At 32.7% G+C, this 25,634-nt stretch overlaps 3 protein-coding genes across 4 annotated transcripts; 2 read left to right on the forward strand and 1 right to left on the reverse strand.

Moving 5' to 3' along the window:
* The first annotated feature begins 733 nt into the window (after positions 1 to 733).
* LOC123710899 (cytochrome P450 4d2-like) lies at positions 734 to 15,442 on the forward strand. Its single transcript, XM_045663196.1, has 11 exons — positions 734 to 917; positions 3,166 to 3,272; positions 4,558 to 4,648; positions 5,603 to 5,791; positions 6,474 to 6,543; positions 8,223 to 8,419; positions 11,491 to 11,600; positions 12,844 to 12,977; positions 13,288 to 13,388; positions 13,787 to 13,972; positions 15,236 to 15,442. Exons 1-11 carry the CDS (start codon positions 767 to 769, stop codon positions 15,391 to 15,393), a joined length of 1,494 nt encoding a protein of 497 aa, XP_045519152.1. The 5' UTR covers positions 734 to 766; the 3' UTR covers positions 15,394 to 15,442.
* A 3,409-nt stretch (positions 15,443 to 18,851) lies between these two features.
* Positions 18,852 to 20,674, forward strand: LOC123710870 (transcriptional adapter 1-like). Its single transcript, XM_045663144.1, has 4 exons — positions 18,852 to 18,913; positions 18,991 to 19,613; positions 19,749 to 20,113; positions 20,410 to 20,674. Exons 2-4 carry the CDS (start codon positions 19,218 to 19,220, stop codon positions 20,558 to 20,560), a joined length of 912 nt encoding a protein of 303 aa, XP_045519100.1. The 5' UTR covers positions 18,852 to 18,913; positions 18,991 to 19,217; the 3' UTR covers positions 20,561 to 20,674.
* A 913-nt stretch (positions 20,675 to 21,587) lies between these two features.
* Positions 21,588 to 24,994, reverse strand: LOC123710951. 2 transcript variants are annotated; one of them, XM_045663291.1, is made up of 5 exons: positions 24,685 to 24,994; positions 24,486 to 24,625; positions 23,493 to 23,795; positions 22,702 to 22,868; positions 21,588 to 22,017 (listed from the first exon to the last, which is right to left on the reverse strand). In XM_045663291.1, exons 1-5 carry the CDS (start codon positions 24,685 to 24,687, stop codon positions 21,764 to 21,766), a joined length of 867 nt encoding a protein of 288 aa, XP_045519247.1. In that variant the 5' UTR covers positions 24,688 to 24,994; the 3' UTR covers positions 21,588 to 21,763. The 2 variants fall into 2 exon arrangements, with proteins under 2 accessions (XP_045519247.1, XP_045519246.1); XM_045663290.1 differs by having other exon boundaries at positions 24,486 to 24,618; positions 24,685 to 24,993.
* Between the last annotated feature and the right edge of the window lie 640 nt (positions 24,995 to 25,634).

Raw genomic sequence — 25,634 nt, forward strand, 5'->3', positions numbered from 1 at the left:
AAGTGTTTTGAAATGAAATTCTGTCGACTACTATTTTTGATTGAAATATAATTATGTGTATTTGTGTAATTTAATAATTATAGATAACTCATAAAAACTCATAAAAACTCATAAAAACATAAAAGCTGACATTTAAATTTACGGAAAACTACTACAGAATGACTGATAAATGCAGAGAAGATGTAGACGTCGGAGATCTGTTCCTTTTGGAACAATGACAAATCTTCAAATTGGTCTTCAGCTATAAGGATTCTGAAATAATGAGCCCTCTTAGTGTGTCCATAATAAAATTCTATATAATGCATAAATTGAACTTAATCTTTTTATTATATTTGCCTACGGTTTTGTGGTGTTTAAGCACCGGGTTTGAAATATGTAACGTTTTCCACTACAGCATTATTTTGATTATTAAAAATATATATTTTATTGAACCACGCCTCTTGTTAACTAAAGTATAAAGGTAAGTTCGCAATTTCTAATTATAACGAAACAAAAAACTGCCATTGAATCAAGAATTTAACAGTTTCGTACCTAGTTAATGTTGGCAAATACAAATAAAATTACACCCGAAGCCGGGTTTTACGTATGTAATTAATGAATTATTTGAAATACCGTCTATATTAAAATCCTTGGGTTAAAACCTACAAGTCGCCTGTTTGCAAGACCGGAATTCTCGTGTCATGTATGTAAACCTATATAAGTACAAAATTACGAAATTGACAGTCTCGATTGAGGAGTATAGCGTGTAGGTCGTTTATATTTTACAATGATAACATTATTAATTGCCGTCGCTCTAGTTTTAATTTTAATACTTTCGTGGGTAATACTTCTGAAAGATAAAAATTCTTATAATATACCAGGACCCACGCCTCTACCTCTGGTTGGAAATGGACATCTTTTTGTAACAAGAAGAACGCGTAAGTACATCGTTCTAATATATAATTCAATTTAGTGCTATTATATATCTATTAAACTACGATTTTACGTTTTTGTTATGATGCGTTCCATGATACAGTAATTATGTTTATCGCCCTTTGTTCTCTTACATAATAAGATCAGGGAGTTTTTATTGTAATTATTGTTTTTAATTTAGTAAAATATTATAACATATTAAATAATTAATTTTTAATCTTAGCGTTATGCACGGCGCAGTAAGATGCCCTTGAGTTTTCATATTGGTAAGTCCCAAGTCAAAGCCCAGTTCTTTCGCGCGCAGTTTTAGTTTTGTAAATATCTAACCATGTAGGTTTACCTTTAACGTTGGCAGCAATTTCTCACTGTACCATACTTAGTCGTTGAGTGAGGAAAGCACCAGCTCTGGGATCACCGATAGTGTCTACCAGATTAATTCCACTGTTATTATTACGAATAATATTATATAAGTTATCATTATTTGTAATTATGTACTTATTAATGCATTTACCAGGGCATTTTGATGACTTAAATTTATTACTTAGTCCATAACATCTTCTTGTGGTGACTCTCCTTTACTTAGTTAGTAAATTAGAAATTCTTCCGCATTCCTAATAACCGTTTATCCCCTAACGTTCCATTGGAATAATTTTATCCCTATTATCTGAATCAGATGGTGGCGTCATAGCGTAACATGTTTCGTTGTTTTATGTTCTGTATAAGTATTCACAATTGGAAAAGAGTATTGTTTAATGAAATGCATGATTCTTCGCAACCCTGTTTCATAAATGGAAGGCCAGAAACTCGGGGTGTAGCTTTATAATACTATTTCGTGATTACTGACTACTACAATATATAAAGCAGTGAATTGCCATTGTCCCAGAAATCAGACATTTTAAAAATTCTTTAGAGTCTCAGATAATCGTTTCTCCGATTAGAAGTTTCGTTATACCTCCACTGGTGGTATACATCATAGAACCGCTATGACGCGCTTGCTTTCTTTGCCGTCTTTATGCACTCCTCTTCGGACATCGGCCCATTCGGGCAGAGCTCCTGCTGGCAGTGTGATTGTTCCCGGCCTGTTGATGTAGGATGGCACGGGGGCGGGCATATAATCCTTGCTCGATGGATAATCGAGGTCCTTTTCTTATCAAAAATCGATAACTTTTTTAATTGTCAAGAAAGACGATTGAATTTTTTGATTTTTCAAAATACTGATTGGTTTATAAATTTTTAAAATGAAACATTTCGGCCAACAGACTTGTATCCACGTTAATGTTCCCTTTATTATTCTATAGAAATGGATTCCATGTCTAGTTATGTTTTTGGTAATTGAGACATTAATTCAAATACTAATCTGTGGGAGCGTCCGCAATAGCGCATGCGTAATGCGTGTGGCGCGGAAATGTTGCAAGCTTTTGGCGCCAATTATACGTTTCGCTCCTCTTAAAGTTATGCTTTATAAACCAATTTTGAAGCGCTATTTACTTTAAGTTACGAGAAGTAAGTGTTACGGTCCTATCTGACAGTTTTTTCTTTAATTATACATACACAATAATATTAAAGTTGTTAATGACAGTTTGGCATAATACGGTGAACAAGGGTAACTCCTGCCTGTCCGCTGATGGCCATTTTTTCTATGTTTACGTTTATGATTAAATGGTTTTACCATATCATATTAGAAGCTAATTAATCCTTTAATTCAAGTAATAAATAAAAAGTTAACGATTTTCGGTCAAATCAAATATCGTAGTTGATCATTATTATCTACAAACACTATGATGGACGGTTCTATACATAATGAGACACAAAAATCGACGACGGATATATAGTGAAATCAATATCATTGAGGCAAACGTAGAATCTGAGGTCAAGTCCGATAAAGAGTGCATTGCATACCAGTTGTGGTGGTGATAGTTTTATTTATTTATTTTCATTATTTTCTTTGTCACAGAATCTATTTTATGTATAGTAAATAAAACATATTGGCTTACAAAACAGAAATTTAATAAGCTATAAGAATTTATAAAAAAAAACCAACACATACATATGAGGGTGTAATAGTGTGAGTGTGAGTGTGAGTATGTATGAATGAAGTAGGTAAATTTAAGCACTACGAAATAATGTATAATTAATGAGTACCCACCATATACTAAAGCCGCTTTAACAATACACCTATACATGTACGAATAAAATATTTTTTTTAAAATAAGAGGTTCATTAAATTTACTAAAAAATACTTTCATATTTTAGAATTTCTTCCTCTGCTCAATGGATTTCAAAGGGATTATGGAGATGCGGTCCGAGTGCATCTATTCCACAACCCTTATGTGCTGTTGTATCATCCAAAGTACATTGAGGTGAGACATACAACAATTCACTTACACCAATTCATAGAAAAAAATAAAAACTGAAATACACAAAAATGGATGTTAGTTAAAAGAGAAAGTGCACTAGCCCCAACCCTGTCATGGTCTGGTCTCATCCATTCGATATATTAATTTATTTGAGGTACCAATACATACATACAAAACAATTTTATAATTTAAGTTACTGTTGCTCAAGAATAATGCATATAGGTTTAGAATATGTTCCTTAACATTGTGAAATTAAAAAAATAACATAAATTTCGGTCTTTGTAGCAACACATTTATTAAGCATACAATCCTTGGAGCTCTTCCCAATTCTCACAAATTTTTATTACTTTTTTATTCAGTGATAATACGCTAAATAACGATTTAAGTACATTCTTTCATGCCGAATAACATCAGTACTGTTAAGAATTTGACTACTTAAATCGAAATTGTTTACTGTGAAGGTAAACATCGCGAGGAAACCTTTTTCCTCAAGGAGGAGGAGCTTTAGACCCAAAAATTCGACGGCGTGTATCGGACACAGGAGGTAGATATGGCTTGCCTCTTAGGTTGACATATTATCATGATATAGATAGAGAGGCGCAGACTTAAAAGGGTTCTAGCGCCTTTGGTTTATTTTTTATTTAAATCAAAACTAGCAATCGACTTATTATTCTCGCTTTTGAAATTTCTAAGCCGAAGGCAGGTTTAAATAACTAAATTAAACACTAAATAAAACTTCGTCTTTAAAAAAACAGTGTGGCTACAACCTTTAGGGGTCTTGGTCTTAGCTTTCTGTGTCATGATCATTTATTTCTTAAGAGGCAAGTTGGTTGGGTCCTTCAGCGCCTGAAGCACCCTATCCATTAAGGTCTAAGGAATGCCGGTTTTCTTGCGATATTTTCTTTCACCGAGTACGAGTGTTAAAGGGGCCGTTCAAGTGTTACATAAGCTGATTTACTGCAATGTTTCCTCTTGTCAACAAAAGTAAGCAAAGCTCTCAAAATTTATAGTACATAATTGTATTAAAGGAATCCAAGAAATTCATATACAATGTGCGGGCAATATTTGTAAAAAAATAAATAATTACTGTTGACGTAATCTCCACATAAGAAAATCAATCCCCTTGTAGTGCTTCCGTCATACTGGAACGGCCCCAAATGTGCATATAGAATGCTCTTCCAGGCAGGCTCTTCCCTATTAATATTTCATAGTAAACGAAATTAGTATGTATGGTTCATTAAAAAAATAGCTTGTCTAATTTGTAGAATATTTTTTTATATAATTTCAGCCTATAATATCAAGTACGGAATTAATAACCAAAGGCAAATCGTATACCTTCCTTCATGACTGGCTTGGATTTGGACTTCTAACTTCTACTGGTATGTTTATAAAAAAAAACAGATGTTTCACGACCACGACGCTCAGACATGAGCTACCGACCGAAGGGAGAAATTCACATATGTAATTTCCTATTCCGGACATCATTTTGTTACAATAAATAGATATCACAGTTCCAAAAGATCTACGATATATTGGTCATGAAGTTGTATATTTTTAGCAAAATTTTTCTGACGTTATCGCTGTTTCGATTGTTGGCATCATTAGAATATCAATAATTTATAAGTCAAATGGCAATAGTTATCTCGTATGTTCATTTATGATAAATATATTAAACGGTTTTAGCAAAGTAATGTAAAATGCAGACTAAACATATATTTTTTAAATACTAAATTTCTCGCCTAAAATAAGACTTAATAAAATATACAAACACAGATTTGACTATTATCTGGAAGTAATAAATTTTTATCTACATATATGAATATAAATAATTCGCAAAATATGTTGTTAAGCGCAAAAGTTAGTTTTATTATAAATTTAATAACCATTTCGTTGTATAACAATGAAACACAAAAGTACATCTCTTTCAGACAACGTTAACAAAGAAAACATAATCAACTATGGATAAACGCATAAACATTACATAGATAAATAGACACTATAATAACACACTCATTTTCAGCATAGTTAATTTAAATTTAATACAACTATTCAATTTATTTAATTAAAATTAAAAAAAAAACCAAGTTATTAATACACAGTATTTACATTTTTTTTAACTTACATAGTAAAAATTTAAATTTCATAAAAAAATTTATTAAAAAAAATTTAAAAGTTTGTTCCCCGTTGCAGTGTACCTTTAACGCTAGCAGCATTTCCTCACTGTATTGCGATACTTATTCGTTGAGCGTGGAACTACCAACCGTCAACATAAATCTTTCACGGCCCAAGAGTCTCTAAAATTAATACATGATATACATACACTTAATTTTCAGGTCATAAATGGCGCGCGCATAGAAAGTTCTTGACTCCCGCATTTCATTTTAATATCCTGCAAAATTTCTTACCAGTTTTCATTAAGAATGAAAAGATTTTGATCAACAAACTCAGAAACAGCTACTGCAATGAAAAGTCATTCGATCTTTTCCCCATTATCGCTCTCACTGCTCTAGATAATATCACAGGTAATAATGAAATATACCTACTAACTAGATACCACCTACATCCTCTCTCGCGTTAATTTTAATATGATTTTTCGACCTCTTTCTTTAACTTACTAACTTTCTTAGAAAATTCTCTATTTATAGACAAAGTTATGTATATAAAACCAATTCCACTTATAATCCTTCAAGAGTGCATGAATAATTAAAAGGTCGGCAACGCACTTGCGAACTTTCTTCCAGCAGTATCACTTAACAGCAGGTTTCCTTCTATTTTATAAAAAAAAACATCGGAAATAAATTTAGAATTATGTAAATAACGATAAGTTTTAATAATAATACATAGCTTTAATCCGTTCAAAAAGTGTTTTTCTTAACACCAAATTTGTCAATAATATATATGCTCTATGCATGTTTGATTTTAAATAATATTTACAAGCAATTGCGATGTCGGCCTTATAAGAAATGGTACGCTCCTATCTTGAAGGGCCCTTGGTCGAATTAGTTCGGGAATACGTTAGTAGGAAGCTGGTTTCACAGCTTATGATTAAAATCAATTAATTATTTATAAAAATATGTTTATTTATATCGTACATATATTTTAATATAATATTTAATGAACGATTTAGCTCTATTATATTTTGTTATAATTGCGACGTACCCGTTCATAATAATAAATGTGTTATAATAAACAAGAGTTTTTCAGAGTCAATAATGGGTGTTTCATTCAATACGCAAGAGAATTGTCATTCGAATTACGTGAAAAGTATTGAAACGTAAGTATGTACGATATATACTTTATTATTCCCACGAAATATCGGTACTCGACAAGGTTCCCTTATCTCGTACATTTTTTTTGTATGGTAATAGTTATCTCGTATTTCATTTATGATACATATATTATACGGGTTTAGCAAAGTAATGTAAAATGCATACTAACTATTAGGTCCTTACATATGAAATTGGCGTTTTGTCGTACTGGCCACTTTTACCTCAAATACCTCCTCTTTAGTTAGGAATTTCAAATTCAAATTTGTACAGCTATTTACTCGTGTATTTGTGCTTCGATGACCGTCATTCATTTGTTTTTTCTTCTGTTTTTTCTGTTTGCGTCACTGATATTACAAAATGGAAAACTTAAAGTATCGCATTATTTACGAGTACGAGTTCCGCCGTGGCATAAATGATGGTGAATGATGTGTATGGCGGTCATGTTGCAAAAGAAAACACAGTTCGTTTTTGGTTCCAACGTTTTCGTTCTGAAAATTTCGACCTGCAGAACAAGCCCCGTGGACGGCCTGAGACCCAAGTTGATAATGAAGCATTGAAGGCTATTGTGGAAGCGGATCCATCGCAAACCGTGTCCGAGTTAGCTGCAGGCTGCGGTGTTAGTGATAAAACTGTTTTAATTCACTTGAAGCAAATTGGGAAGATTAAAAAGCTTGAAAGGTGGGTACCTCACGAATTGACTGAAGCAAACCGGCAAACGCGCGTCGACTGCTGCGTTACATTACTGAACCGGCACAAAAATGAAGGTATTTTAAACCGAATCATTACGTGTGATGAAAAATGGATTCTTTACGATAATCGGAAGCGCTCAGCGCAATGGATGGATCCTGGCCAGCCAGCCAAATCCTGCCCCAAGCGAAAATTAACCCCAAAAAAGTTACTTGAAAGCGTTTGGTGGACTAGTGCCGGTATTGTTCATTGCAGTTTTTTCAAATCTTGCCAGACTATTACGGCTGATGTCTATTGTCAGCAATTGCAAACCATGATGGAAAAGCTAGCGGCTAAACAACCTAGGCTGGTCAATCGCTCCACGCCACTGCTACTTCACGACAGCGCTAGACCACACACTGCACAACAGACGGCTACTAAATTAGAAGAGCTTCAATTGGAATGTCTAAGACATCCTCCGTACTCCCCGGACCTTGCTCCAACAGATTACCATTTTTTTCGAAATTTGGACAACTTCTTGCAAGGGAAAAAATTTAACTCTGATGGGGCAGTCCAAATCGCCTTCAGAGATTTTATTGATTCCCGTCCGACTGGTTTTTTAGTAGAGGGATCAATGAGACCTATGAGATGGAAAAAGTGCATAGAAAACAATGGTGCATACTTTGATTAATTAAATATATTATATTTAAAAATATTCGACTTTTTGTTCCTCCCATAAAAAAACGCCAATTTCATATGTAAGGACCTAATATATATTTATTAAATACTATATTTCTTGGATAAAATAAAACTTTATGAAAAATACTAAAACAGATGACTATTAATTAGCTGAAAGTAATAAGTTTTTTATCTACTACATATATGAATAAAAATGAATCGCAAAATATGTTGCTAAGCTCAAAAGTCGAAGACTGCTGGACCTGGAGTGAATAGCCTTAAACACCAGTAAAATTAAAGTTGTCACAGAGATCAGTTAACAAATTTAATTACTTTTTAGGTTAAGCCAAATCATATCATTAAAAATGCGAAATCCATTCGTAGCTGAAGAAGCATTTTTTCGCCTTACGCCGTACAAAAAATCATACGACGATGCAATAAAAATATTACACGGACACACTAAAAAAGTGCTTGCGATACGAAAAGAGGAATTGAAGCAGGCGAATATCGAAAGTCTTCCAGAAAACACGGAAATAGGTAAAGTTTATAAGTATAATTAATATTTATGTAATATTTGAATTTCGAACGTATTACTTCTTTTTTTTAGTTTGCAAAGACGCATGAAATATTTATGCCTTGGTAGCACTGAAAATTTTTCGAACTGGCCAGTTAGAAACATTGCTAATAAAAACTTTTTTGAATTTCAATGTTAGAACTCTTTGGTAACCTAATGTAGTATATTACATTCATTTGTCATTTGTTTTTGTAAATTGGCGGCAAATCTTAAACCCTTGTTACACGTGAAAATGAACTTAACGCGAGAAAATATTCGGTCAATGATTGATTTATTATGACTTTCGTCGTGAGCTTATTCATCAACAAAGCTATAATAGGCTGCGATTAGCATTTCTTAATGAAGTTCCATCTCGTGCTACTCTTTACAATTGGTTTAACGAGTTTAAGCGTGGACGTAGCAATTTTAATGGTCATCCGCGTGAGGGACGTTCTTAACAGCGACTACTGAAGAAAACATCAGTGCTGTGCGACGCATGATAGAGGAAGATAAGAAAGTGACCAATCAGCAGATACAGGCAAGCCTAGTATGAGACAAGTTCAAAGAATATTACACGAACATTTAGGCGTCAGAAAGCTTTGTAGCAGACCGCTTTTCTCAGTTTTTCATTTGCTAAACATTTTCAGTGTTACCTAGGTAGTCGAGGCAATACTATTTTAATATCAGTGGCAGCTATTATTAAGTATTAAATCACACGTCTAAGGCCATCAAAAAATCTGAAATAAACACTTGCAAAGAAAACAGGCAACTAAGGAAATTTACGTTCTAAGGTCGAGTTCAGTTAATTCAATAAAATTAAGTGTAGTATACGTAAAACCGTGTAAATACTAACTACACGAAGAGTGATTTCTGGCATTATTTTTTATTAGTTTTTGATGATTAATTTAATGTCAGTTATGAACCAAAAGAAGTGGTCGGCAGTAAAAACAAGATGTTTTTTTGTTTGTTTTAATTAAATAAAGTTACAAATAAAACCCTAATCTCGAGAGTGACCTCCTCTTGCCTTGACTTTTTTAAAACTTAATATACTTTGTTTAAATCAAAAACGAAGATCTTATTATTTCTAACATTTTGTGTAATTTGTATAGATTTAAAACAACAGTAAAAACAAGAACTCTCTCAAACTATTATTATTATCAAGATAATTAGCACGATCGCCATTAAAACTAATTAATGTTTCTGAATAACTTTAAAACAATTTGTAGCAAAATGTTTCATAGTTTTGCATCATTATATCTTTAGTCATTCTATTAATGTTATTTTTTTAAATTACAATCTAGCCGATACAATAATTATGGCTAATTAGTAATTTTATGTTGACTTAATTTTCTACAATACTAATGAATTAAACTAAGGTAATGTTCATTACAGTCTCAGAGTTCTGTAATGTTTGACACTATGTTCATGTGTCTAAGATGCATTGCACTTATATTTACTATACTAAGTTTAACTCAAACGGTTTAGTTCTCTTTAGGCGTCTTTTTATTTATGTATAGCATGTTGCCCTCATTTTGTTCTAATTATGTTCATTTTTTATTTTGTAGTGTAACGAAGTGATAATAAATAATAAAAAATAAAAAAAATCAAATTCATTTTTTAGTGCATCCCCTGGTTGTAGGTAGGGAATCTGTACTACATAAGTTATAGATTACTTAACATGTATTTTATGGAGTTTACTCCTTAAGAAACGATTTGAGTTATAAGGCCCGGTACGGAAATTTTATGAGGAGTAAAATCAAGTGTAACACGAAAAGTTGAGGCGTTACGTAGAAAGAGACAAACATATATATCTGTAGAATTGAACGTGTAAAATAATGATTCCATCTCATTCTCTCTCTAAAATTGGATTTGTATAAATTGAACACATTATTATTATTATTATTATTTATATTGTTTTGTAACATACTTTATGTAATACGCTTTATTGAAGTGATATAAATAATCCGAATAATTACAGATATATGTTTGTTTCTCTTATCATTTTAGCAGATGCGTTCATTAACCTTTTTTTTCTATTCGATATTTATCATAATTATCGTTCGTAACTCCAATCGTGCGTCGTAGCTGACACACACACACACATTTTTTTAATGTTCATATCTTAAAAATAGCATAACTATGGTAGAGCGAGGATATCTACTTTGCAGCGTTCTATGATTCAATATTTATTTATTATTTTTCATCGCTATGTTTTTATGTACCAAATTTAAATCACATATCATACCTTTTTAATTAATGTCTAGCTGTTTTTGTTTATAAATAAACCCATTGTTTCGTGAAATCTGAGTAAAATACAAAATATGAATTAATTTGTGTGATTTTTTTACATTTTTACATAAAATTTTAACTTAACAACTTTATATTGCTCAAGAATTAATATTCATAAAAAATCATAATATTTTCGACAGTTTTAAGACTCGAACTCGGGTCTACAAACCGGTTAATCCGTATCTTCTACTTGACATTGACTTGTTAAATAATAATTAATTTACTAAAATCATCCAAAGCATGCTACTTGTGTGGACACATTACATCTTTCTCAATTTTAAATTTGTTTTAATTTTCTATTTATAAATTTTTAATTATTATGACAATGGTGCTTAAAAATTTTTAAATACTGTACATATATTTTTGTGTTGTAAATACATAAATAAATATTTTATTTACTAAAATCATAAATAATAAGTTATTATAAATGAGTAGTTCACAACAATGTACTCAACATTGTTGTAAAACTATGAATGTCTTTAAAGCATCGTAAATTTAATAGATTTTACCACAAATTCAAACAACTAATATTATTTTTTACATCATGACCCGTGTCCACGCTTAACAATGGCTTTGCTAACCGTGACTAACTCTTTTTCGTGATTATCTCACATATATCAATTAATTACTTTTTATTAAAAACAATTTACACTTTACTCACGCTACTCTACGTAACGGCACCTTTTAAAGAGACAAATCGCCTTAAGAAATCCACACAGATCTCCTAAAGGCGTTTTCATATATACTCGTAGATTTTGAATTTCAGGTATAAGAAATAAGCACGCATTCATCGATTTACTATTGCTTTCCAAAATTGATGGAAAACGGATCGATGAAGAGGCTGTAAGAGAAGAAGTTGATACATTTATGTTTGAAGTATGTATATTTATTGACGTTTTGAGGTAATAACAATTTTTTTCTAAAAGATTCATTCGAACCACAAACGAATACAAGTTGCACACGAATCTAGGTACTGTAAGTTCGTATTCTTCATCAAAAAGTTTTGAAATATAATTTTAAATAAATATTTTGTCACTGATTCGACCGGTCAACACAAAATATGTTGAATTAATTCAAAAATTTACATTTACTACCAGTCCGCAAATCAATGGCGTGGAGCGGGCAAAAAGAACTGGCAAGAAACTCTTCGCCACTCTTTTTAATCGCTAAGTTTTGAGTCACACAAATCAATCCCAAGAATAAGGGTCATTTAAATAATGGTCAAATTTATAAAAAGCTTTATTGGTTAATTTACGTTTGAAAGTTTTGAATTCATTCCGTGGTCATTCTCGAATTTCGCTTGGGAGTTTGTTTTAAAAACGAATACAACTTGCATTTGAACTGTTTAATAAGGCAAAAAAACTTCTGATTTTAAACATTTTAAAATTTTATAACTCCTCTATTGCACTCCAGCCAAATTTTATCATTTCCCCAAGGGAATAATAATCCTGTTAATTTAGACTTATCTTTTTTACTTCTATAAAAGATATTATATAGAAAAGTTTAAGACTAGAACTACTGAGAATAACTGCTTATATCCATGGCTGTCACGTTCATGGTACAGTCAAGGTCCTTCATGCGTTAAAGTTTCTGTAACTTAATACACGGAGCTAAAACTACTTCGTAATATTTTCACAAAATTACTTGTAATATACAGAGAATGTATTCCAAAACAATTGTTGAATTTTTATTACATACTATAGAAAATAAGCCTACAATAAGATCTAGGAGTCCCATACATATACTACATAATTATAGTGAAGGTATATATTTTTTTTATTATTAATCCAAAACCTGTCAACTACGTATGTGTAAGACGTTGCTCTACGGTAGAATATTAACCAGTTCACTATAAAATTTCGATACTACCCTATGCAATTACTATTATTACTGTTTTCTTTTGCTTTGTTATCATTGGTCCGCAAATGATAACATGCGACTGATACTGCTACTCGATTGTGAGGAAGTTGCATGGATCTGGCTAGCGCTGCCTTCTTAAGTTTTTAAATAATTTTTACACGTGTATATCCTTTTTTTTTAGTATATTGTCCTCATTTGAACATATGTGATGTTTGAGAGCATATAAAAATAAAATTATAAAAATAGTTTAATAACTCAGGGTCACGATACTACAACATCTGGTATAACATTCGCATTGTTCTGCTTATCGAAATATCAAGATATCCAGGAGAAGGTACTGCAGGAGCAGAGAGAAATTTATGATGACGATCTCAGTAAAGATCCAATTTATAGGTAATTATTGTATAGCAAATGTGAATTAACTTAAGCACCTCTTTCCCTGACATAAGACTCGGATACGAAGCAGAATATTGCTACAACCAAATAATTATCTATTAATTCAGTTTACACATACAAAACATAATTGTTATTACTCTTCTTATATGTAATTATATATAATATTTTTGGATGAATGTATAAAGATTAAAGCCAGCAAAATACGGTTGAAAATCAATGACGACTCCTGGAAATATATTTTTAAATGTTTAATTAGGTTTGAATATGTTTCAGTTATATTTTGAAATCACTTATTTTAACGTTTCAGTGACTTACAAAAAATGAAATATTTAGAAACAGTTATTAAAGAATCTCTCAGATTATATCCTTCAGTACCACTGATTGAACGAATGATTACGAAGGATAGCGGTGAGTGAATTTCGCGTTACTATTATAGGAATGTATACTATATTATGTAATAACAATACTATATTATAGGAATATATACTATATTATGTAATAACTATACTATATTATGTAATAACAATTATTTTAGTTTGCATTATAAAAAGCCTTAGCCAATACTTTACGGTGTGACTGAACGCTAATCGCATTTGCAATTGTCTTACCTTACTAGGATGTCGCTACCAAGGAATTTGAGACAAAATCACTTTTCGACCGGCGTCACCCACTACTGCTAAACAAATTTGTATAAGAATGACATATAGTGTCACGCCTGTCGGAAAGAGGTTTTCTCTGCCGTAGTTGTAGCCCCAGATATAAAATTCACAATTTTACTTTGCAAACGATTATATATACTCTATCAGAACTGGCTGGTCTCAAAATCAAGAAGAATACATCGGTTATCATGGACATATTTCACATGCAAAGGCATCCAGATTTATATGACAATCCACTGGAATTCCGGCCCGAGAGATTCGATTCTCCGGCTAACGCTGCAAGAAATCCATTTGCATGGTTAGCATTTAGTGCTGGACCTAGGAATTGTATTGGTAAGTCGCAATATCTTTATTAACTAGAAAAGCGGGTAATAGTAACGGGAGCAAAGTTCTTTTGTTTGTTTGTCCCGTACAATCTCCTATGGGAGAGTATGTCGTTCGAAATTATTTTAATGTTGGAGAATTTATTTATATAAGATAAACCAATAAATTATGTATAAGATAATGCTGCGGCCAATGTGAGCGGAGCATTAAAATGTAATGCAAAATGAAGAAAGAAGAATGTTAGAAATTTATAAAATAAAACTTATTAGATCACTCAAAATTGAAACATCACTATTAAAATATTCATTTTAAATAAAATTAACACAAGTTCTATATCTGGTGCAAGCGACGTACGAGTGTGGATGGAAACCCGTTCACACTCACTCCTACGCATCAAATGAGATTGTTCAGCTTTATATATTTTGTATTGTAATACAAATACTTTTTAAATGTGTTTTGTTTAGTTCAAGCTTTCTTTTATTATTCAATCTCCCGTTAAATTGTTTTAAGCCTTGTTGCTGTCAGTATTAATAGTTATTACTGTTAACAGTTAAAAAGGCACTGATCAAAGATTGACAGTAATCAGTAATTATATCATTACTAGGAATGGGAATTCATCACAAAACAGTTTATCCAAAGCTGGGTACACAAATAAGCTCGATGTATTGTGTGTATTGATACGTTATGCAACACGTTTTTAAAAAGAATGATAAGCATGTGAGATACGGAGGGGTCCAGGTCAAAAATAACGTGAATAAAACCGCTAGGATATGTTGTATATTCGTTTTTGAAAACTAGGGTTCCTATGGCACAGCAGATTATGAGATTGAGAATGTTTAATGTGGAAAATAATATATCCATCATAAAGAGCTGTGTGCGTACATAAATGTTATGCTGAAGGTTAAATACGTATCCTTACATATTCGAAAATCTTCTTAGCGTAAAAAATGCGTCAGTTTATTTCTGGTAACTACGTTATGATAAGAAAATATTCAGAATTCACGTAAGGGATCATACAGGTAAATTAAAAAAAAGGGTTATAGTTGAGATACCTACCACAGTGATCTATATAGCAAAACCCTATTCAAGCATACCACCATGACAACCCTGAATACGATTTTCCAATATTATAATTTTGATAGGATATTCTTATATGAAGTTTTCCGAAAAGACCACACATTTTTTTAGTTTTTTTTTTTAAATAAGTGTATATAACAGTTTTCAAAATGAAAATTTCCAATATCAATTTATTGTAACAAAAGATGATTGCAGGACAAAAATTCGCCATGATGGAGATGAAAGTTGTAATAGCGGCAGTTATCAAGAGTTTTAAAATACTGCCTACCGACGTGGAGCCAGCCCTATGTTCAGACCTTATTTTGCGTTCTAAAAACGGAGTCAAAATAAAATTAATTCCTAGAATAAAATAATATTGTATTGTAATTTTACGAAAATATATGGTGTGTGAGTGTAGTAAAAATATTATGAAGTCTTCAATTTATTTAACACTCTAAAATAAATCTTACAGAGAAAAATACTAATAATAAAAGATATATATAAGCGAATAACAAAGTCTTAAAAACAAAATTACCTATTTTTCATAAAAAAAAGGTAAATAATATTATTACTAGGATACTAAGTATATACGAAGTATACAAATAATAGCAATTTTTGTTCGTATTCGAAGATTTAAATATCATTGTTATGTATTTAGTATAAATAGTTAAAACACAAATAAATTTACATTATATTAATTCATTTAATTATACTGAAGTGCAAAAGCCATTATTTCACTGGCACATTTGAAATGTTTTACTGAATTCTGAAATATATACAATTAGTACATCACCCGAGAAAATGAAAATAAAATGAAAAAAAAAACATTAATACATCGTAATAGTGCTTTACGACTTTTTCCCCGGAGCAAGCTATATATAACTCGAGACAATAGATTATTTTTTAGCCTAAAGCCGGGTATCCACTATGTTCGCGAACCTCTTGCGCTCCGCGCTCCCGTAACCGCTCTGATGGAGACGGTAACGCGTATCTCCAGAGAAACACGCATGCTCGCGTCCACAAACAGACTCAGTTCCCCTTTGTGTTGGCCCAATTTACCGCTACCCATTGGAGCGCTGAGCGCGGAGCGCGCACCGTTCACGCTCCACGTTCGTAAACGTATCCACTACGTGGAGCTGTTGCAAGTGCGCGGAGCGCAAGAGGTTCGCGAACATAGTGGATACCCGGCTTAATACTGCCTTTTAGAACAGTTTCCCGGAGATTGAGAGGAATGACGTTTTTACATGACCAAAGGGCTTAGTCAAGATCCCTTAACAGTAGTGTCTGTAGGTATGTGTGCTTGGCGCTTGGCGTTAGTGGGTTACGCTTGTCGCGTATATAAATATTTGTGGATTATCTTGTTTAATACTAATAGTAGTTTTCATCAACATGTCAAATCCATATACTTTACTTACTTAAATAATTCCTGTTTAGTGATATTTTAATAATTTACTTTTTAAAACGAATACAAAACTTAATGGGACGGTAAAACATAATTAAGGTACCACACACGACACTCTTTTTATCTGCTTAGCCGTTTAGTCATTATCACATAAACACAAACTATGTATAGAATACACAGTGTAATTTAAAACGAAAACTAACAAATTTATACGTGTTTACAAGCATCACAAGATTTGACGGTATCTTGTCTAAAGAAACGTGTTGGCGGATACCTGAAATTAAGAATGTTTAATTTTAAAGTCAACCCATCAGAATTAAAAGTTAGAATTTATGTAGGTGTAGTTGTAAAAAATCAGAAAGCGTTTTTGAAAACCTGTCGAATAGCACATTACGTATAGGCAGCGGCACGTAAGTCTAGCGCTGGCCGATACGTGGAGGGGATTGCTGCGCATGTGTACTGTCGCGCACGCAATACATTATATGCCACTTTGATTAATGATTACCTAAATAACGATATTAAGCTGAACGAAATGTGAAGGATAGCTAATAGCTATGATAGATAGCATGTAAGTAATATTACCTATCTATAAGATATAATAAGACAGTAAAAAAGTGTCTGTACATAGAACGTATTTCCAAAAAAGACCTAAGATATTTTAACAAGTTTATAGGATGTAGAAAAATAAAAACATTATCTTTTAATTTGTAATCTTTTATTAATCTGAATCAGAGAACGGTATCACGCCTTCAATGGTCTCGCGACAAGGCCTTTTGCTTACTGAGGGCCCGGGCTCAGGATTGCTTCGTTCGTCGGCACTAGCGTCATCTTACTATCCTCGGAACTATCGACATCCATCGACATGAATAATGAATTGTGCTGTTACCAAATCCACGACATGATCACTCTTTGCATATTGCTCTTCTATATCCTTCACCTTTTTACACAACTTTTGCCAATCCCATGTACCCATTAGTAAAACCTTTTCTTGTATTAGGTCTATACATTTACTGACACTCCATTTTATATTTTTGCTGCCTACATATTGTTTAATATCCGACCATGCAATTTCAATCGGTTTAGGTCGGGGTGGTATGGTGGTAGTCTCAGTACCTGATGACCTCGTTCAGCTAGAATTCGATCAATCGAAAATGTTTTAAATTTATCTTTGTTGATCTTTATTAATTTTGTATAACTGAGGTTTCAAATGTGTTTCCTCGTACTGTATACCTTTTTCAGTGAGCCAGGCCTGCATGTCAGCTTTTTTAGAATAAGAGGTTGGTGCGCGATCTTACTGCTTATTATGATAGGACGCGTTGTCGACTACCACGACGGAACTGGGTTGTAGGTTGGGCATTAATTGGGTTCGGAGCCATTTTTCGTAGTTTTCAAAATTCATATTGTCGTGGTAGTCGCCTGATTTAGTATCAGCTTTAAAAGTTAGCAACGCATTAGGTATAAACCCAGTATCAGACCCTGCGTGGACAATGACAACTCGCTATCCTTTCGAAATAGGTTTTTTAAGCCCCTTAGTAGTACCATCGGTCCAAGCTTTTGAAGAAGAGTGCGATGAATCTACGTTAGATTCGTCTGTATAAACAATAGGCTTTCCCTCTTGGCGATATTGCTTTATTTTCCTTAAATATTCGATACGTTGCAAACGTATATTAGAAGTCTCAATCAGCACTTTCCGGTTGTTTTCGGTATTTTTCCACCGAAATCCCAAACTCTAACTATTCGCCGAAGACTTCGTTCTGAACCTTTGAAATTTATGTCATCTTCTAGCTGCTTCTAGCTTTCCGATAGTAGGAGGTTCATTATTTGTCTTGTGTAAGTTATGAATGGTTCTCTTTATTACTTCTTGGTCGAAGTTATCGATATTTGTGACCAGTTTTGTTCTGGAACGTTTTTTGCCAGGTGTTCTGAGCACTGTGATCAAATCAGAACTTTTGGCTTGATTGGAGATGTTTCTTACCGTTGCAATTGACGTTTTTGTTGACTCTGCTGTCCTTTTTTGGATTTTACCTAATTCACTGATTATACTATTAAATTTTATGTTTCCTGCCTTAATGATTTCGGCAGTTTGTTTTATCTGGCTCAAATTTACAATGTTGCTTTCCGAATGACTGAACAAAGTATTTGTAGCTTCGTCAATCTCACTTTGGATTTGTTTCAAAGAATCAATTAATTCGTTTGATTCCCTTTTTAAAAAACAATTCACGTCAACCATTTTCCTGGCTTGTCTTTTCAAAACAGTATTTGTTCTAGGCATATTCACTTTAAAGTCACAAACAAACTTAAAAACAAATAACAAATAACAAACAACAAAACACTAACAAATTCAAACGTAACAACAGTAACAATAATATTAATGACTCGACTGTACACGGGATGTGCGCGGGGCGTCGTATAGGTGCGGGGGAAGGAATGCGACTGGAGAGCCAATCGACGCTACGCGCGCCCGCTCTTCATTCCGCTAGCCTATTATTCAGGTACCTTATTTTTTACTTCTGCGCAATAACGGTCAGCGCTAGAGTTTCGTGCCGCTACTTGTAATTTGTGATTTCAGATTCGTTAACTGTGGAGTGGAGTGCCTTCTGTACTCTGTGTTCAGAGCGCGAACGCGGGGGACGAGGTTGTTGTGACATGTGAATGTTTCACAAGAATATTTGTTATTTTTGTAATTTTGTCGTTCAAATTTCAATTCGTAATTAAAATTTTGGAGGTGTTTTATGTACTGTTGTCAACCAATTTTCATGCGATGAAACTATAAATGATAGCATAAAGTCCACTAAAATGGCTTTAGACATTTTGTCTAATTCTAGACGAAAATTAAATGATATTTTAGGTGATAAATCCACAAAATACTACAGTCACATGAAACAATGGTTTCGAATGAAACTTACAAAAGAAGAGTTTGATGCAGAAGCTCGTTTATTATTGACTCAAGAACAAATTCACTACCACAATGATTTTTTGCTCGCTTTACTCAATAAAGTGGAGGGTCTAGCCGAAACTTCGATTACTATCGCTCAGGAGAAAGCTAGCTCCCATAATAGAAACACAAGAAGGCATAAGCGTTCTTCTAGGACTTCTGAAAAATCCAACTTTGAAGCTGCAGACTTGTTAGATTACCTTCCCCCTAGTACGCCTCCTGGCGCAGGTAGCGATGGTGTAAAGTATGCAGCACAGGTAATACAAAACTATACTTTTATTATTATACAACCTTTACAGTACATAATTGAAGGCATAGGACAATTAATTTGGTTTAATGAAGTTAGTTTGGAGAGATATTGTGTAATCCTGATCTAAAAATCTTTTTCCCAGGAAATATTTTTGCCAGACCATGCATTGGTTGTTGGAAGATTCATGCTTGCAGCATGGGAACTCGGCCTCGAAGGTGCTGATGATGAGGCATCAGATTTAATTGTGGTTGCTGTTCAAAATTTTCTTAAAAATATAATCAGTGCTGTTGTATCACAACGCAAAGGGTACAAACTTCGTAATAGGCACTTTATGTATGATATAGGTGGAGATATGCCTAACATGTGGTTAAGGAGTGTAAATAAGTTATATGATCCTCAAAGTGATGGACGAGTTAATGTAGATGATAGTCCTGATGCCCTGGGGCCTAGATGTCCACCAACAATTGATGAAGTAGAACATTCAGCTGCATATGAGATTGCATGCAGGTATGTCCCATGTAAATAATGTGTTCTATAATAAAACAGTACATTTTATGAACTGGCCACATTTTACCATTTTTTTAGTAGCAAAAGTTAGGGGTTAGAGGTTAGATGTCCCAAAACAGTAATTGTGTTAGCTTGATAGGCATAACTGACTCTAACCTACATGCATTCAAATATAAGTTATTCATTGAATAAAAAATATTGGTTTTTAACTCAAAAGAGTTTTAATTAATTTTCCAATTCCCTATGAAGTTTTTAAATTTTTTATAGGTTCTGTAATTCAGTCCCTTCTTTTACAGTGTATCTGATGCTGAAACAAAAGAGGAGAAACTTTCTATAGATGAGTTTTACAACACCTTACTGGTACAAAAGAATGTGATAGCATGTCATTCTGTCTACGCTGTAAATATGGAGAGATTGGCCATAATGCTAAACCATCCTAGTTATTAAGTTTAAATACTGTTTTAAATAAACCAAACTTTAATAACTAACAATATTTTAAATTTATTGTTTATTTTTATTTATGTAAAACTAAGATCAATGTTAAATAAAAGTTGAGACACATCTAATAACTTTGATTTAACCTTTAAAGCCTCTCAAAACGGTAATTAGATCAGTGAAATTAATACCAAATTAATAATTAATTAATGAATCAATTAATTATTTTTAAACAAGGTTCATATTTCCACCTATCTCAAGACGCCATATTATGTTGTGCCATTAAAAAAAACTGAGCCTTAGATTTCTGTATTTGTTTCATGATCATTGTTTAATAGGCAAGTACATGACCAGCCACACACTGTCGACTATTTGGCCTTAAGACATGCCAATGTTTTTAGCCAGTCTTTACTTATTGCGAAACTGCTTCGGGAGAAACATCCAAATCGAATCTCAATAAACTAGGACGTGGTCCAACGAACAGTGCTCAAGGTTGCTCAACGGAAATCATTCAGAAATTCTATGTTCCGACTCCACGAAGAAAGCAATACTGGCTCGATGTAAATTATACTTTTTCACTCCAAAAAGACGTTCAAGGGTCCCTTTTTCAACAAAATTTAGAATTGATATTGAAAATATCAAAATGCTCGTATCAGAACTAGATTTTTTTACTTGTAGTAATTTGAGCTGAGACAGTCTATGGAGGCTGGAGGCATTTTCATATGATCATATGATGCATTCACGCACTCATGTGCACACACACGTCTTCTGTTTATTTGGCATTTAACTGCATCCTTTCAGTTAGTGTTATTTTTGAACACACTTTACAATAACCTCGGAAAAGTGTGTTCACCCACAAGACGGGAATGTTCTAACCAGACCGTTTGTTTTAACAGACTTTTTACTGACAGGGTGTGATTTATAAAATGTAGTCTATATAATATATGTATTTCTTTCCACAATTTTATCATATTAGAGTAAAAATATTTTTAATTTACATAAAATCTATTTATTAAAATAACAGATGCAATCCATAATACATTTTTAACAATAGCCGTGCCAAAAATGTTTTAATATAACTGAGTTTTATTTGCGTCAACAAAATAATAAAATCTTCGTCTTATTGGCTTAATGGCTTCAACCCACAAGAGGCTTCGGGATGCAAATCCTGATACTACAAACACCATGATCTCAGACAAAAGAACATTTAAAGCATTATTCGGACCTCGTACTCGACATGAGTGGAGACTCGGCAGGAGTTGCTGTAGAAGGAGATACAACAACCACCTCTGGCACGTGTCTTCTTGTTTGTGGTGTTCTCATTTCTATGTCTTCAGGCTGATTTTCTTGAACTCCTAATAATCCCTTTCTCTTCCACAGCCCGTAAAGAATGAAGCCCAAAGCGACGGCTACTAAAATCCCACCAATAGTTACCGCGGTTGTCGATGCCGTGGACATTGTGTTCATCCCTGAAATTTGTTCAGAAATGTTATCTTTTTATTTGAGATAAATTATTAAACTTACTAACTTTATAAAAATAGAAGTGTTTGTAATGGGCAAACTCAAAAGAACTGAACTGACTTCATCGGTTCTAATTATCCCTACATAAGAGGCTGTAGCTATAAACAAAATATTTTAGTCAATAAATATTCCGACGTACTGATCAGGTGTAAAGGACGCCTTAAACGGTTTTTTCGCATTAAAGTGTATTTCTTTGCGCTCGTCGTCTGTAATTTCCAAAAGCGACAGCTATACCGAACTCGACTGTTTTGTATGCAAGCTCTATGTAGTAGTTCGTAGTAGCCCTGATGTCGTTACCTTGGAATCGCGCCGAACAAAAAATAATGTATCGGGATCGCTATTGGAAGTTACAGAGTAAGGGCCCTGATCTCAATTAAAATGCTTTCATATTTAGGTACTGCCAGTTCTCTAATCACGGTCATATAACGAACGAGGAGAATTGGCAATCAGCTCTCCGTTTGTTATTAAAAATTCTTCGTCAATGTTTAAAGCAATTAAAATAAATAATGACACCAAGAAATATATTGAAATCATTTTTTGCGTGCGTACCAAGCGCGACACAGCGCGAGGCGAATCCTACACTTATGACTTATGTGTGTATATGTATAGAAAATATAAATGTATTTAAATACCTTCAATATCTAAGGTAATAGTGTCGAAATGCTCTTTGCTATCTTCGAGGCCAGCCCCACATATCCATAATCCTTGATCCTCAGGCTTCACTTTACGTATAGTTACACAACAATCTCCTCGGTCCAGACTTCGGTTATTAGGATAGAAATACCTATTCAGAATAAGGCTGTAAAGAAGATACATTATCGCATTGAAACGTATTATTCATAGACATTGAAGGTTAGGAAAATGCTAAATTATAAAACAATTATAAAATTCCTACAGAGAAAAACTAATCAACTTTTTTAATAAAAAATGATTTAAAATCTTTTTAATTCTAAGAGGATTCGAACGAGAAACATTCACATATTTTCTCATAAAAAATATTATAATCGTAGATTTGCATTTGTATTCATACGTAGGTAACCAAATGAATAATGTAACCAATATACCTAGATTATAGGCCCATAACGCAATAATGTGTCCGTTATATGTTCAATTACAATTATTACTCTGTGGTGTAATTAGTGCATAATTATATAAGTGGTGCATAATTATTTTTATATCTGTTTTATTTATCATTTCTGTATCTGCGAACTTAAAGATTTTTTTTCACCGAGAATCAACACGTGAGTATCAGACGTGTTCACCAAGATATCAAAGCACTATTTTTGTTTTATATCGTAACAAGAAAAGGCCAATGCTCTGCCTTCCATATAATTGTAGACATTTCATACTTCTAAATTGGCTGGATACGCTCATAAACTACATATGAATTAATATAACATACAACAATACAAGTCTTACTAACTTGGAATCTGTTACACTTTCGTCGATACTAAAAGATCTCCCATTTGGCGGTTCAAATCGACAATAACTTAGCGGGATAAAGCCTCCAGTTGTGGCGCAAGTTAAGGTTATCGCCTTCCCGAGATGTGCGGTAATATTTGGTTGAACTGCGGCTAACTGACTAACCACTCTTACGCGGATTTTCTTGATAGTCTCCAACCGAACTGATTTGCTACCGATATGGCATCTCCACTCCCCACTATCGGCCTTTTTCGCTTTTATAACATGTATACATTTACCGTCATGTACAGCCAAATCTGTAAATCTTTTAAAAAATAACGACATACTAAAATATGTTAAACTTTCGCATTAGTATACTGATAACAGCGTACATCAGGGTATGATTTCCCATATACATTATTTTTTATCGTCTAAGTCTAAATATAAATTCGTCAAATAATAAGACCTCTTTTAGTTATCACAAGTTTTATCTTCAGTTAACGCGACTATAACTAAATAAGTGAATGGTAGTAGTAATCCGGAGCCTCATATAAACCGTGTAGGGTTTTGCAGCCACAATATCTGTGCTTTATTGTATTTTAGTAATTAAACAAAAAAATATGAGATTTAAAAATAGCACAAGGGTCTGTCTCCCTCATTGAGTGGTCTTAAGCAATAAATATATATACATATTCTCAAACATATTGAAAATTATTAAATGTAGACGAGTTTCGCTTTTGCTTTATTCTATACAGCAATGTATCAGAATACTATTACGTCCTTTCATGGATATATTAGATCTATAACATATTGGTATTTGATAATAATTTAGTGTTAAAGCAAATAAATAGTAGATTCGTGTAAGGCTCTAACAATTACTCTAAATTACGGGTTCATTGATTTTTCAATGATTAATTTTTTTATTTCACATTTAAATAACCAAAACAATTGAAATATTAAAAGTTCAATCCCTACTATTTAACCTCTACTTTAATAAAGATGTACTTGTACTTACGAGTATCGCTTTCCATACGGATCGACAAAACCGCAGTAAGTCATGGGATAATCCGATTTGCATCCAATATGAATTTTCTCATTTTCAAAAGCCAATATAGTTTCCTCGCCGTCCACATCAAAAGTCCTATAAGCTAAACACTAAAATTTTAAATCACTACTATCAATAGAAGGAATTTGTAAATGATTTTAAAATATACCATTTGTTAAAACGAATAAAGTTATAAAAACCAAACGCAACATTTTCTCCGTTTGGGTTAAATCCGATACCACTATCACTATTTAATAATATTGTTGAATAAGTATACTAAGCATAAGATAAGTTAATGTGTCTCGTCATGTCAACAGGGTTGCTATAAACCAAGATACAACTGAACTACCCACAACCAAAATCTTTGAAGACTAATTATAAAAACACAATTATGTTAAATTAATTAAACTATTAACGAGTTTGTTTTTTGTAATCATTTTTAATCAACTTGGTTGTACCAAGGTGTGAACACATTGTAAGTAACCAACTGATAGAAATAACTATTGTGTTTACTTAGAAAAAATATTTTTGACGGTACATTTTTACATAACTTAGTTCGTAATGAGAATTCTGTAGGTACGTGTTTATTATGTAAAGACAAAAATCTGTGTGTGATATATTTATATTGTTATGTATATTATCGTAAACATTGAAAATCTTTACATAGATAAATTAATTTTCTTACGCGAAAGAAGACAGAACCTAGCAGATACAAAACTTCTCAACAATAAGATAATAGTACACTTACCTTATACCGCTTAACATTCAAGACATTTTCCAAAAAACAATTTCAATTAATGTTTAATATGATACAGTATAAACAGTTATCATTAAGTTATCTAAAAGTCATTAGCAACATTTTTTTTAATTTCATGTGTAAAACAAATGTTGCAGAAATCCTATTTGTAAACTAGATTTACGATTTATATAATGTAGATAATTATGGCCCATAAACTCAGGGTTATGTATTAGTTTTTCACATCATACATACTACTAAATCTATGGTATATGTTACAAACTCTTTTATATAAAATGTATGACAATTTAGGTTTTCATAAATTTTACAACAAAAAAAATACAATTAAATTATATATAAGTTAATATAAAATACCAGAAATT

Source organism: Pieris brassicae, chromosome 6, assembly GCF_905147105.1.
Source record: "Pieris brassicae chromosome 6, ilPieBrab1.1, whole genome shotgun sequence".
Taxonomy (NCBI): Eukaryota; Metazoa; Arthropoda; class Insecta; order Lepidoptera; family Pieridae; genus Pieris; species Pieris brassicae.